The sequence below is a fragment of the Zalophus californianus genome, chromosome 7 (assembly GCF_009762305.2).
Source record: "Zalophus californianus isolate mZalCal1 chromosome 7, mZalCal1.pri.v2, whole genome shotgun sequence".
NCBI lineage: Eukaryota > Metazoa > Chordata > Mammalia > Carnivora > Otariidae > Zalophus > Zalophus californianus.
Genome location: NC_045601.1, coordinates 8,232,617 through 8,245,463, shown reverse-complemented (window position 1 = coordinate 8,245,463; position 12,847 = coordinate 8,232,617). Strand labels below are relative to the sequence as shown.

Genomic DNA, 12,847 nt, shown 5'->3' with positions numbered 1-12,847 from the left:
GTGTGTCCTGAGGGCCCCCCCCCCCAGTCTCTGTCTTGAGCTCTCCCAGCTCCATGGAGATGGCCCGAGATAAGGGCCTGCCCCCTCCATTTCCTGGCCAGTGTTACGTGACATTCCTTTAGGAGGCTCTAAGCCAATGTACCTTTTTTTGTAAACTCCATTTTTAAGCAGCCTGAAGCCTTCTATTGATCAGATGAAAGCCTTAAATCCTAGTCCCTCAAAAGTTCAACATTCCTGGTCACGCTTTTCCTCACAGTGACTTTGTGCCGCAGCTGAGTTACATAGATGAGGAAGTCGGGGCTCGGGAGATTAAGCGTGTCCCACACAGCTGGTCAGGGTGGGGCGGGAGTCGGAGCCACGTCTGTGGGCTCCTTCCACTTCCTGTGGCACCTTCCTGAGTGAAGCTCACCTCCCTCTCTATTTCACACGACCTCTGTTAGTCACTCATGGTGCTTAAAACTTTGCTGGGCCACCCCCTTGCCCATCCCCTAGTGCCTTAGGCTCTGGTGCTGACTTAGAGCCTTGCTTCCAGCAGGATCCCTCGTTAGCCAACTGGCTTCTTGGCTCCCAGACCCTTTGTAACCACCCGGGAAAACCAAAGACTAATGTCTGGCGCTTTCTTGCCTTTTTTTTTTTTTTTTTTTTGGTGCAGGCCCATATCTGTATCCACAGCTTTGTGGGTTTGTTCGAATAGGAAGTGAAGTACTTCCTATATAAGCTTTTGCCATGCTGTGTCAAACTCATGTGTCCCCTGGCCTTGAGACCAGGGTGCAGATTTATCATGCCAAATCAGATTCTTCTCTTTTAGTGTCGGCTGCAGAAAGTTGTTGACAACAGTGGTTACATTAAGCTCTTGACATTCTGCTGCAAATGTCCATTTTGGAAATCCTGCCTCTTTCTGCGCCCTCCTTTCCCCCTGCATGCCCCCTCCCCCCTTCTTAAGTTTAGGAGACTGTTCCAGATTTTTGAAGGTTAGCGAGCTGGATATATGAGCTGAGAAACTATCTGGTAATGATAAGGGGCAGAAGTGAGCCAAGCGATTTCCTGAATATTCTGCAAGAGGACTTGGATGCAGGCCAAAAATAGGAAAATCTTTTTCTGATATTCAGGTTGGAAAAACTTTTCCCTTGTCCCTAAAATTTTAGATTTGCTGCTCACTCTGGATTCAGAAAAACATTCCTCTAGCCAGTTACTGTGCTGTGTGAATTTAGCCCACATTACCGAGCTTTGTTTTTTTTTTCTTTTAAGAACCAAATTATAGATTCACACATGCTTATTTATTTTATTACTGATTCCATCATACCTCTATATGGCTTTATAAACCAATAATTAATTGTAGGCCAGTAATAAAAAGTTTAATAGCTTCATGACCATTACCGTAACCCCAAGACTCATGGAGTGTGAGGGAACTAAGGTATGTTTCAAGAGTGTGGCTTTGTGGCAGAAAGCGTGAAGAAGAGCACATGAGGGTTCAGGGGTCTGTTTTGTGTTGGGGGGAAGGAACTCAGTTTTCTAAGTTTTTTTCCCTCTAAGAGGTTGGGCATATCCTACATTTTACAGTGGAATTTTATGTACTGTATTTTAGATGTTAGTGGTTTTAAAAATGAAAGAAACCCAAATTCTATTTTGCAATATATTGCAGTTTTGCAAATACTCAGTGATGACAGAGAGGAAAACCTGAGAGGCGTCCCAGGAAGACACCACGTTCAACTGGTTTACACATTTTGTCCAGTGGTACCTCTCTGGCTTTTTCTTTGGAATTTTCTTTCTTTCGGACAGACGTAGCGACCTCGTTCAGTGGAGATGGCCCTGCGTTTCTTCATTAAGCTTTCCGGACTCTGGGCCGCTGTGCTGGTCAGCTGGTTTTGTGGCTTCCTCCCTCCCCCTAGGGGGGCCTGCTCTCGCCCAGGGTGGGTTATGCGTGCGGCCTTTGCTGGAGCAGTGTTGGGAAAGTAGGAGTGCCTTCCTGTCCTGGCTTCGTTGACAGTATGCTACTTGTGTGCCTCCTTCTCGCTGGGAATCTGCCAACACTTTTCAGGATATTATGAAATTTAAACCAAATGAGGTTAAAATGGAACCTCTGTGCCACCGAACAGACGCGGACTGACTGTGGTAGTCCCAGCCGCTGTCGGTGGAGGCCGTGGGATTTGCAGTCAGGGGCCGACAGTTTGAAGCTTTCTTTAAGGGAAGGACTTGGCCTGTGTGCTCACTTTTTATGGTGAAATTAATTGTCCATGTTCAGGGCATATTTCAGGAGCAGAATTCACTTTAAGATCAGAGATGTCTTGAAGTCATTTGCCTTGTGTGTGATTTCTGCCCCCTCCCCTGTTCGTCCGCCGGATCTGACGGAGTGATGGTAGGATGTTTCCCAGGTACTGGTGACGCCGTTGGACTCTCGGTTGGGGTATCAAAGGGCAGCTCTCTGCCGAGCTGAGTACTCATTTTGAAGGAGAGTGAGTCAGAGATGAGTGTCCCTCTCAAGTGAAGTCCTCAGCCAGCTTGGGTCCACAAAGGGGGGGCAAGGGCAGCTGTGGGAAGCGGGCCAAGGGGCCTGATAGCCCTGGGTGAGGGAAGAGAGTTTGCAGAAGGCGGCACCTTTGGTGTGCAAAAGTGTGCAAAAGAGCAGCAGAAGTGGATGGGGGTGGAGAGCAGCAGGAAGTGTAAAATGTGGAGGAGAACTTGAGTTTGGAGAGTTACGGTCTCTTGGGCAGCGTGGCACGGGGCGGCCTGCATCTCACACAGGTTCACGGCGTTTCCTCAGGGGCCATCCTCAGGTGGATTGGTTCACGCAGACGGGATCTGTCATTTTAGTGGCATTTATTGTGACAAGATTTGAACTAAGTTCTGTGGACTGTTTTGTCAGTTGCAGTGTTGTAAGTGAAACTATTTTCTGGGAAGTTAAAAAAAACTTGTAAGAATTGAAAATAAATGAGGCAGTTCACGTTGGTGGTTAAACACTTGCCCTTGGAGCTCAGATGGACCTGGCGCATTTCATAACTCCTTGACGTTGGGCAAGGGGCTTGATCTCCTGAGCCTGGGAATCTTTGGCTCCCGGGCCGAGGTGCTCGGGACGGTGGAAGAAGGGTGGGTGGCTTTGCTGAGAGAGCAGTGCCGTGCTGCCATCCTGGCCCACCATGGCTTTCTTCCCGTGTTGGGGGTGGGGGAGGTCGTGACTGCCTCCAGGAGCTGTGTGGTTGGGGACACCTAAGAAGACCCATGTTGTGTGTGGGCTGTGCCAGGAGTGCTGGTGTAACAGCTGTGGGTCCAGAGGACTTACTGGGTCTACATGTGTGTCTAGAAGCACCAGGTGTGCACTGAAATGAATTTGAATTTTTTGAGAGTGGGAGGGGGACGTTGGCTTACTATGCTTTACACTCTGGAAAATGGGGTAGTATGGCAGGGATCTTGCTTGCTTTTGCTCATTTTCAAAGCCAAGGTTCTCACACAGATGGTGCGTCCAGAAGAGCAGTTCTACTGGGAATGGGCTGCCTCCTCTGAGGATGTTGGCCGAATTTCGCAGGGCTGCTGGGTGCTGTTTCCCATTGACCAGCTGCTTCCTTGGGCCTTTGCGGTTCGCTCTGTTCCACCTCCTCATGTCCCGCCATTTCTCTCGGAGCGGGTAGAGCCGCAGTGACCTGAACACTTGATGCTTGAGTGTCAGAGATTCAAGGAAATGCCAGAGGGTGCTCATACTGTCTTGCTGCCGGAGATCTTCATATTGCGGACACATTTCAAATGTGCACGCGTGCACTCTTGTGAGTGTGTGTGTGTGTGTGTGTGTGTACGTACACTACATTTCTACACAGCTTGCAAATATTTTCTTCCAGAGGTTTGGTGTAGTATAGATTAGAAACATGCTGCGGTCATTCCTTCCTTTTTAAGTGATGTGATGAAGGACTCTACACCAGCTGTTTCAGGTTGAGGTTGCGAGTGGCGTTGAAGGTGCCAGCCTGGAGGGGCTGCCCTGTGGTAGGTGGTTATATCAACCCCCAGAAAAAAGCCAGCACTCAAATACTTTCATAGGATCCTCATCACTCCTCACTCCCATAACTACTTATCATTTTGATAAATCTTGACAAAGCAATTATGAAATGCAAATAGAGAAAAGAAAATCGAATAGAGCAACGTTTTTCTTTCTGGGGACACTGATTTCCAGATAATCAAGACAATATTCACCACATTCTTTTTTTTCATCTCTTTTCTGCTCCCTAAGCACACACTCTTTACAACTACCTTGTTTAAATACCACCTCTGCAAAATCAGCAGTGGATTTCTGTTTTTAAGAGAAGTATAGCATTTTAGGTACTGTGTGGATTTCTGTAGAGTTGATTCCTAGCAGTTGATTCATTCTAAAATATACCTTTACATACCTCTCTCATATACTTAGAATTGTAAAACACTTTCATGATGCCACTATTAAGGTTTTAGATTCGATGTCTAGTACCCCAGAAAAATACAGTCTTGGCTCTTGAGTAAGAGATTAGCATTTTTCTTTAATTAACTGTAATCAATAGAAAAGTTTTACTAATACTCTGCAAATAAAAACACTAGCTTAAAATTTCAAGGAAAGATACACAGTGTGTTTGAGTGGCCTTCCTTTGTTTCAAGCACAAAATCAGAACTGCCTCCTTGAATCTGTGAAGCCCCCCATGTAGCCGGCCTTCCCCATCTCCTGGCCTCCCCCCACCTTGCTCCAGCCACATTGCCCTCTTTTCCATCAGGGTGCTGGTAAATTCATTCCCTCCGCAGGGCCTAGTAGTGGCAGTGGCTAGTCCATCCGCTGGAATATTCTTCCCATCATATCTTCCCCTGAGTTGCTCCTTTTTGTTGTTCGAGTCCCAGGGCAAATGCTACCTTAGAAGACTCCGTCTAAAGTAGGTCCTTGTTCATTTCCCAGCACGCAAAATTTTGTTTTTGCTAGAGCACTCAGCATACTAGTATGTGAATTTGTTTACCTGTTTATTTTCTTGCCTGCCCCCCCCCCCCCCGACTGCGCAGTCTTGCGGGGGCAGGGATTTTCTGGTCTGCTTTGATCATTGCTGCACCCCTGAATTCCTCTGCAGGAAGTCCTTAAATATTTGTGAAGCAAATGAATAAAGGTTAGTGAAGGTCAAAGGAAACAGGCCTTTATTGATGACTTTCTCATGCCCGGTGGTACTTGGGTTATTTTCTTTTGCCTTTAGCCTTCCTGCCTTTAGGAGATAACTCTAAGGGGTTACTGATAAAGAAGCTGAGTTCAAAATGGGTGGTTGCCAGAGGGAAGAGGGGTAGGGGGATGGGCAAAATGGGTGAAGGGGAGTGGGAAGTACAGGCTTCCAGTTACAGAATGAATGAGTCATGGGGATGAAAGGCACAGCATATAGGGAATATGGTCAGTAGTATTCTAATAGCCGCCTGTGGTGGCAGATGGTAGCTGTGGCGAACATAGCCTAAGGAATAGAGATACTGAATCACTATGTTGCACACTTGAAACTAAGGTAACATTTTGTATCAATTATGCTTGAAAAAAGAAGCGACCTTCAGTGGTAACTGCTTATGAGCTTGGCTTTACCTCAAGGCGGGCTCTGTTGGAGCACACCAGCCTGTTTTTCAGGTTCCCAGCCCTGGCTGTCAGAACTAGGGGAGCATTCTGCCACCCTGCCTGAGTGCTTTTGTGTGCTTATGTCTCTTTGCTTCTTGGCAGGTAAATTTGATCAGTCTCAAGCCCTAGGTTCAGGAGAGTGCTTGGCTCCTTGCCTGCCAACAACCCCACTTTTGGGGCTCCTCCCTTACTGGACAGGGCTATGGGGGGAGGGGAGGGCTGCCTCTAGGCGGGAAGAGCCATGTTGCCTAGTGTTTTGTGTGTGTCCTTGTCCCGAGGCCCACGGGAAGGGGGGGCTCTGGGAAGAGCACTGCTACTTCTGTGAGCCAGCACTTTCTACTGTCAAGGTGGTACTGCTTTGGGGAGATACACTCCTACACTTGCTTGGTCTCAGGGCTTAGCAACCCCCCCTCTCTGGCCCTCCCCCACAACTCCCGAGTGGGCTGAACCTAAGCAATTCATATTTAACTTCTCTTCAGCAATGCAATTGAATTAATACAGTATCTTTGCATTTTGCAAGGAGCTTTTTAGTTACTTTCCTCATTTCCTGTCTTTAGCCTTGCTGAGGAAATGACCCCTATTTTACAAAACGGACAAAACATTCTCCCCAGGAAGAGTGGAGAATTGAGAATAATTGTTTTGACAGAACTGACAAAACCATTATTTTGTCCCAAGTATGCAGATTGACTCCTGAACAATTGACTCAGTATTTACTTTGCCAGAGGCTTGAACAGAGAGTGAGTTTTAATGCATGTTAAATGCTTGATGGAGTGGATCAAGCTAAAGTAAATTTTGTCCGAGTTTGAGTCAGATTGTTGATTTATCGCACAACTTCATCTTGTCAATTTTGGATCTAACCTGTAGCCGTAAAAGGTAAAACCAAAGAGAATTGTCTTTCATGCCATAACTCGTTTTTATATAACATAAAGTTAAAAACAGTCCCTTGGCTTTTCAGCATTCCAGTGTGATTGGAAGGGTAACTGTCTTATACTCAACATGATTCTTGAGCAGCTACTTATGAGAGTTGATATTCTTACATTGTAGAATTTGTAAGTATTTTGATGATGGTCAGTCTTGCGGCAGCGTCAGGGCGGATTGAACCAGAGCGAGGTGGTATTTAGTGGTTTCTGTCCTGGCTTCTATTCAACTTAACATAGCTTGACTTCAGTATTTTTGGCTGATGAAAGTATGTCTTCTAGGCTGTGGTAGTCTTAAGTAAATGTGGCTTGCATGTGAAACTAGGGGGAGAAGTTTAATTATTGGTAGATCAGTGACAGTGACAAATTGTTTTTCTTCCTTTCTAGTTATACATGGGAAGCTGTCGATACCAAAAATAACATGCTTTATAAGATCAGCATCTGTGGAAACGTGGGTATTGCCCAGTGTGGGCCATCAAGTGCTGTTTGTATGCACGACTTGAAGGCGAGCAGCTATCATTCCGTGGGTAAGTAGAACTACCCTTAAATTACTGGGTGGACAGGATCCCATTTTTGTAAAAATGACTATAGCTGTCTACACATGTGCTTATATATGCTTATAATATGTAATATACATTTTCTGTTTTATCGTGGTTAAAAGTAACAATTTACATGTGTCCAACGTGAGATCAAATTAGATTACTTCCATCTAGTGGAATAATGATCATGAAGAATCATGAAGAATTATGCACATTTGTACTCATTGATACAGAAGGCTGTTTCCTAGATGGCTCTGCTTTCTCATGTTTTTCTTAAACCTGGTCTTTGTGATCTACTTAAAAACGTGCAAATGAGGTGGCCAACTTACAGCTGTTTTATTTTGATGATTCATGCAGGGAGGCCACAGGTGGGCCTGTTGGTCACTGTTACTCAGGTTTTCAGAAAGAGGAAGGGGAATCTTCCTCTTGACTTTATTATAATATTTGACTACAGTATTTCTGGCTGATGAGAAAGTACAGTGTAACGGGTGGGTACTGGATGCAGACAAGCAAGTGTCACTAGGAGGATGATTTGTGAAGTTGGCATGGCTGGACAAAATTTGAGAATGACCAAGTTGGGTTGGCTTTGAAAGCCAGGCAGGAGAGTTGATTTTTTCTGAGATGTAGGTAGTGGACCCATTATAGATTCTTTGTGACCGTAATGGGGGAGGTGATCTGGTGGTAAAATGCGTTTTTAGAAAGCTGGGCCCAATGGAATAGGAGAGGTTGGTTAAAGGAGAGGCCAGAGGTTAACTAGCTGAGTTAAAAGCTAAGGTACAGGTTGACTGTGATGTAAACTAGCAGTTTCCAGTCTCATTTTACTCCCAAGACACACGTGACACAGATACTTTTCCCAGAGCTCCACACTCCCAAAGGGAGAGAAAGGTGTGCTAGATGATGGATACTTTCTGGATTGTCCTGTTCTTCAACTCAAGAAAGCAAACTAGTTTGAATGAATGCGAATGACCTTACACTAGCACAGAGATAATCTTGAATCAGATCTGATTTTGCCAGTTTGTATTACATAATAGAAATAACAGAATTTGTTACTATAAATTTGGTTTCATAACTAAATAACAACTAAATTTGTTGTGCATTTATGTGCCAGGCATTATGTTTTTTAAGTAAAATATCTTTAGTTCATTTAGCAACTTTTTGAAGTAGGTGACTTCAGTTTCCCTTATTCTTATAAATGGAGAAACTGAAGCACAAAATGGTTACAGGAGCTTATCAGAGGTTGCATGATTATGGATTCGAATGTTGACAGGTGGACTCCAGAGCCTGGGTGCTTATTCTGGGCCATGTTGCTTTGTGAGTCATAGGGTCACATTGGACAGTTGCAGAGCTAAAATGGGAACCATGCTGGGAAATCCGGACTCCTGGCTGTGAGAGGACAACTGAGAAAGTAACTTATGAACTTGCTAGAAAGGAAAAAATGTGAATTTTGAAAACAGCCACAAAAACTGGAGCTCCCGATAGATCGGAGGAACAGAAAAGCTAGTATAGCAGTAGATCAAAAATAAATGAGAACTTAGGTATAACCAAAAGGAGTGTAATTTAGCTATTTGTCCATTAGGAAACCGCTTTAGGCCCCTCCTTCGTATCCTATAACAGAAATTTCAGATCAGTTAAAATTAAAAGTAAAATGACAATAGAACATCGGGAAGAAACCTAGCAAAATAGAAAAATAATCTAGGGGAGGTAGGAGCGTCTCTCAATAAATGATAAGAAAGACAGACAACCCAAGGAAAAATGGCAAAGTCGGAAGACAGGCAGTTCACAAAAGAAGAAATCCCAGATGGTCAGTACAACTTCATTAGTAAGCCAGGTGTAAGTGCAAATCAAAGCAATAATGAAATCTCATTTTCCTTCTATCAAATTGGCAGAAGTTTAAATGGTTGAATCATAGAGTGTTGGCAAGGAGCCTAGAAACGGGCACATGCCTGTATTGCTACGGGTAGGATGGTTTTCTGTAACTCTTTTGGGAAGGTAATTGTTGACGTGCTTTTTATGGGGCCCACAAAGGCTGCTTTTGTACTTAGAAATGAATATTAAGACCTCAACTTTGGTTTGAACAATACTACATTATTTTTGATTAAAAAAATCATAGATTAGTTCTTCCTTAGGCATATGATATTGTTCCATATGTAAATCTGGCAAGAGTTTAGCAATCATTTTTATAGGACCCATGAACAGCAGTTGCAATCTAGCTGAACCGTCTTTGCCACAATTTAAAATTATTTTTACGTTTTACTTATTTGATTTCCTTTTAAAGTACTTCATATGTCTTATCTGACAATTAGAACTTAAGCACTAATAATTATAAATTCCACAGTTTAAACTTATAAATATAATAAGCCTGAAATTCTCTTAGATCTTCTAATACTGTGTCACAAGTTTCAATCAGTTGCTCAGTTATTACAACCTGTGGATTGATTGGAGTCATAATGTTGAACATTGCCAGTATGTAAAAATATCGAATACGTTCACATTCCTTGTGCCATCCCAAATGGTAATTCTTTGGTCTTAATTTAATTAATCTTTCTGAGGGTTAAAAGCTATATAGATCTACTTCAGGAAGCCTGTTACCAGCCCACAGAACTGAGGTAACATACCCACCAGGGAAGAGTGTTAATTGTGGTTACTTACCGCCAAAGCCTGGGATTCTGACCGGCTTCTTGTTGGTGACCTGGGTAGGACCCGTTGAAGTTGCTGCATCAGGTGCCTTCATTTACTGTAAGGAAGCTGGCCCCTGACTTCAGATGACATTTGTATTGTTCAGTTCTTGTGTGCGCTCAGAGAAACCTACAACAGTCATCCAGATTGATCGCTGGATTGAATTTTGCATCTCTGACTCTTAGGATGTGAAAATCTCTTTTCCTCTTAAATCCTGTATTCTTTCCTTTTCTTAAAACCATATAATTCTTTTGGATATTTAAGATGATAATCTGGTTGAGTTTTAGATATAACTCATGTTTTTGTCTTACTTACGGTCTCTCCTGATAGTCTGGCAATGCCTGTTAAATTTTAAAGTCTATATTCTGATAACCTACTTCTGTAAATCCTACCAGTGGAGGAATTAGCACTGTCCCTAGATTTTGGTACAAGATGTATTTTTTTGGTAGCAATGGTAACTGTGGCAAATATGCTGGCACAACCTAACTGAATGGGGATGGTTCAGTAAATTGTAGTATATTTTATTCTGATTTACTTAAGTCACATCTTAAAAGATATATATATATATATAAATTATATTTTGAAACAGCCAACACTTAGTATTCATTTATTTATTTATAACAAATACGTGAATGAATCAGTCACTAAAACAGACAAAAATCCCTTTTCTTGTGGAGCTTACATACTAATAGTGGAGTGGGGGATAGACAAACACAAACGGTGGCCAGGTAGTGCGCTAGAACGTGATGAGTGCTGTAAAAAAAAGGAAGGAGAGTCGGGTGCTGGCGGTCTCAGGAGTGTGTGTTCAAGAATATTAAATGGGGGCAAGTATCGCTGAGAAAGTGACATTTAAGCAAAGACTTGGAGCTGAAGGAGTGAGTCAGGTGGCTCAGGGAACAACCAGTGCAGGGGACAAGGGGGAGTATCTGAGCGGGGAGGGTAATTGGTGGTAGCAAGAATAGAAATCTCTCTTAAAGAGTGTTCATATAAAGAGGAGCAGAAAAATGAGGCAGCAGCTGGGCGGAAAATTGGGTAGAGAGGATTCTTCACTTGGTGAGAGAACATGTGAATAGTACACGTTGAAGGACACGACACAATAAAGAGGGGAAAGGAAAGTGGGTAACGAGGGAAGCCTTGCCGGAGCACAGTGGTCACTAGCACGGGGAGGGTTGTCTGCCTGTCTGACAGGCTCTGAGCGATGTGTTGGGGAGGCCCGGTGGCCGCGCGGTGGGCCCTGAGGCCGCCTGTGAAGTCGGGATCACCAGGGCTTGGAGCCTCAGCGAGGCCGAGTTGCGAGCTCGGCTGGGCTCGGCCGGGGACGCCGAGGGTTGCAGGCGAGGCCTGGTAGGCCTGGAGCGCGGCCTGGTCTGGCGGGCTCGGGTGAGCGCGGCCTGGCGCGCAGGGTCTGCAGGACCCGGCGCGGCCTGGCCTGTAGAGCGTGGCCTGGTCTGGCGGGTACGGGCGAGCGCGGCCTGGCGGGCCTGGCGCGCAGGGTCTGCAGGACCCGGCGCGGCCTGGCCTGTAGAGCGTGGCCTGGTCTGGCGGGTACGGGCGAGCGTGGCCTGGCGGGCCCCCTGGCGCGCAGGGTCGGGAGGACCGGGCGCGGCCTGGCCTGTAGAACGTGGCCTGGTCTGGCGGGTCCGGGTGAGTGCGGCCTGGTCTGGCGGGCCCGGGCGAGCGCGGCCTGGAGGGCCCGGCCTGGAGAGCGCTGTCTGGCGGGCCCAGCGCGTGGTCTGGCGGACCCGGCGCGGTCTGACGGACCTGGCCTGGAGACCGAGGTCTGGCAGACTCGCCACGGCCTGGCGGGCCCGGCAAGCGCGGTTTGGTCTGGCGGGCCCAGGCGAGCGCGGCCTGGTCTGGCGGGCCCGGCCTGGAGACCGCGGTCTGGCGGGCCTGGCGCGCGCAGCCTGGTCTGGAGGACCCGGCCTGGAGAGCGCGGCCTGGAGGACCCGGCTCGGTCTAGTCTGGTGGGGCCTCGCCAGCGCGGTCTGGTCTGGTGGGCCCGGGCGAGCTCGGCCTGGTCTGGCGGACCTGGCCTGGAGAGCGCGGTCTGGAGGACCCGGCGCGGTCTGGCGGGCCCTGGTGAGCGTGGCCTGGCGGGCCTGGTACGCAGGGTCTGTAGGACCCGGCGAGGCCTGGCCTGGAGAGCGCGGCCTGGTCTGGCGGACCCGGCCTGGAGAGCGCCGTCTGGTGGGCCTGGCGCGCGTGGCCTGGTTTGGAGGACCCGGCCTGGAGACCGTGGTCTGGAGGACCTGGCGCGCGCGGCCCGGCGCGGTCCGGAGGACCCGGCGCGATCTGGCGGGCCCGGCGAGCGCGGCCTGGTCTGGCGGGCCCAGCGAGCGCGGCCTGGTCTGGCGGACCCGGCTTGGAGAGCGCGGTCTGGAGGACCTGGCGCGCGCGGTCTGGCGGGCCTGGCGCGGTCCGGCGGGCCCAGCGCGCGGTCTGGAGGACCCAGCGCGCGGTCTGGCGGGCCCAGCGCGCGGTCTGGCGGACCCAGCGCGGTCTGGCGGACCCGGCCTGGAGAGCGCGGTCTGGAGGACCCGGCGCGGCCTGGTCTGGCGGGCCCGGCCTGGAGACCGCGGTCTGGCGGGCCTGGCGCGCGCAGCCTGGTCTGGAGGACCCGGCCTGGAGAGCGCGGCCTGGAGGACCCTGCGCGGTCTGGTCTGGTGGGGCCCCGCCAGTGCGGTCTGGTCTGGCGGACCCGGCCTGGAGAGCGTGGTCTGGCGGGCCCGGCGCGCGGTCTGGAGGACCCGGCGCGGTCTGGCGGGCCCGGCGAGCGCGGCCCAGCCCATTTGGCGCCGTCCTCGGGAGCTGGCCGTGGGCCTGGCGTGCTGGCCGCGGCCCCGCAGTCCTCACCCGGCTCTCGTCCGGGGAGGACGGCCAGGCTGGCTGGTTGCCGCGGTTGTCTGCCGCGGTTCGCTGCGGCCTCTCCCCGAGTGCCCCGGTTGGCAGCCGGTCCCGGCCACCGGGCGGAGCGGGCAGAGGAAGAAGGCGAGGTGGACAGGCGGGTGCGATGCTGATGGGGGCCTGGCGCTTAGGAATGCCGGTGCCCCGTGCCGCGGCGGCAAAAGGTTGGCTGGATCCCTCCCAGCCCGAGGCCAGGGCCCTCCGCGTTTCCTTTTCAAGGCGGGCCC

The 12,847-nt window shown here is 48.7% G+C and overlaps 1 protein-coding gene across 2 annotated transcripts in view; it reads left to right on the top strand.

The window, feature by feature from the left end:
- IGF2R (insulin like growth factor 2 receptor) overlaps positions 1–12,847 on the top strand; it is a 97,657-nt gene that overhangs the window by 12,782 nt on the left and 72,028 nt on the right. For both annotated transcript variants that reach the window (XM_027601487.2, XM_027601486.2), the window contains exon 2: positions 6,886–7,025. In XM_027601487.2, coding sequence (XP_027457288.2) covers positions 6,886–7,025 — 140 coding nt within the window. The remainder of the gene's footprint in view (positions 1–6,885; positions 7,026–12,847) is intronic.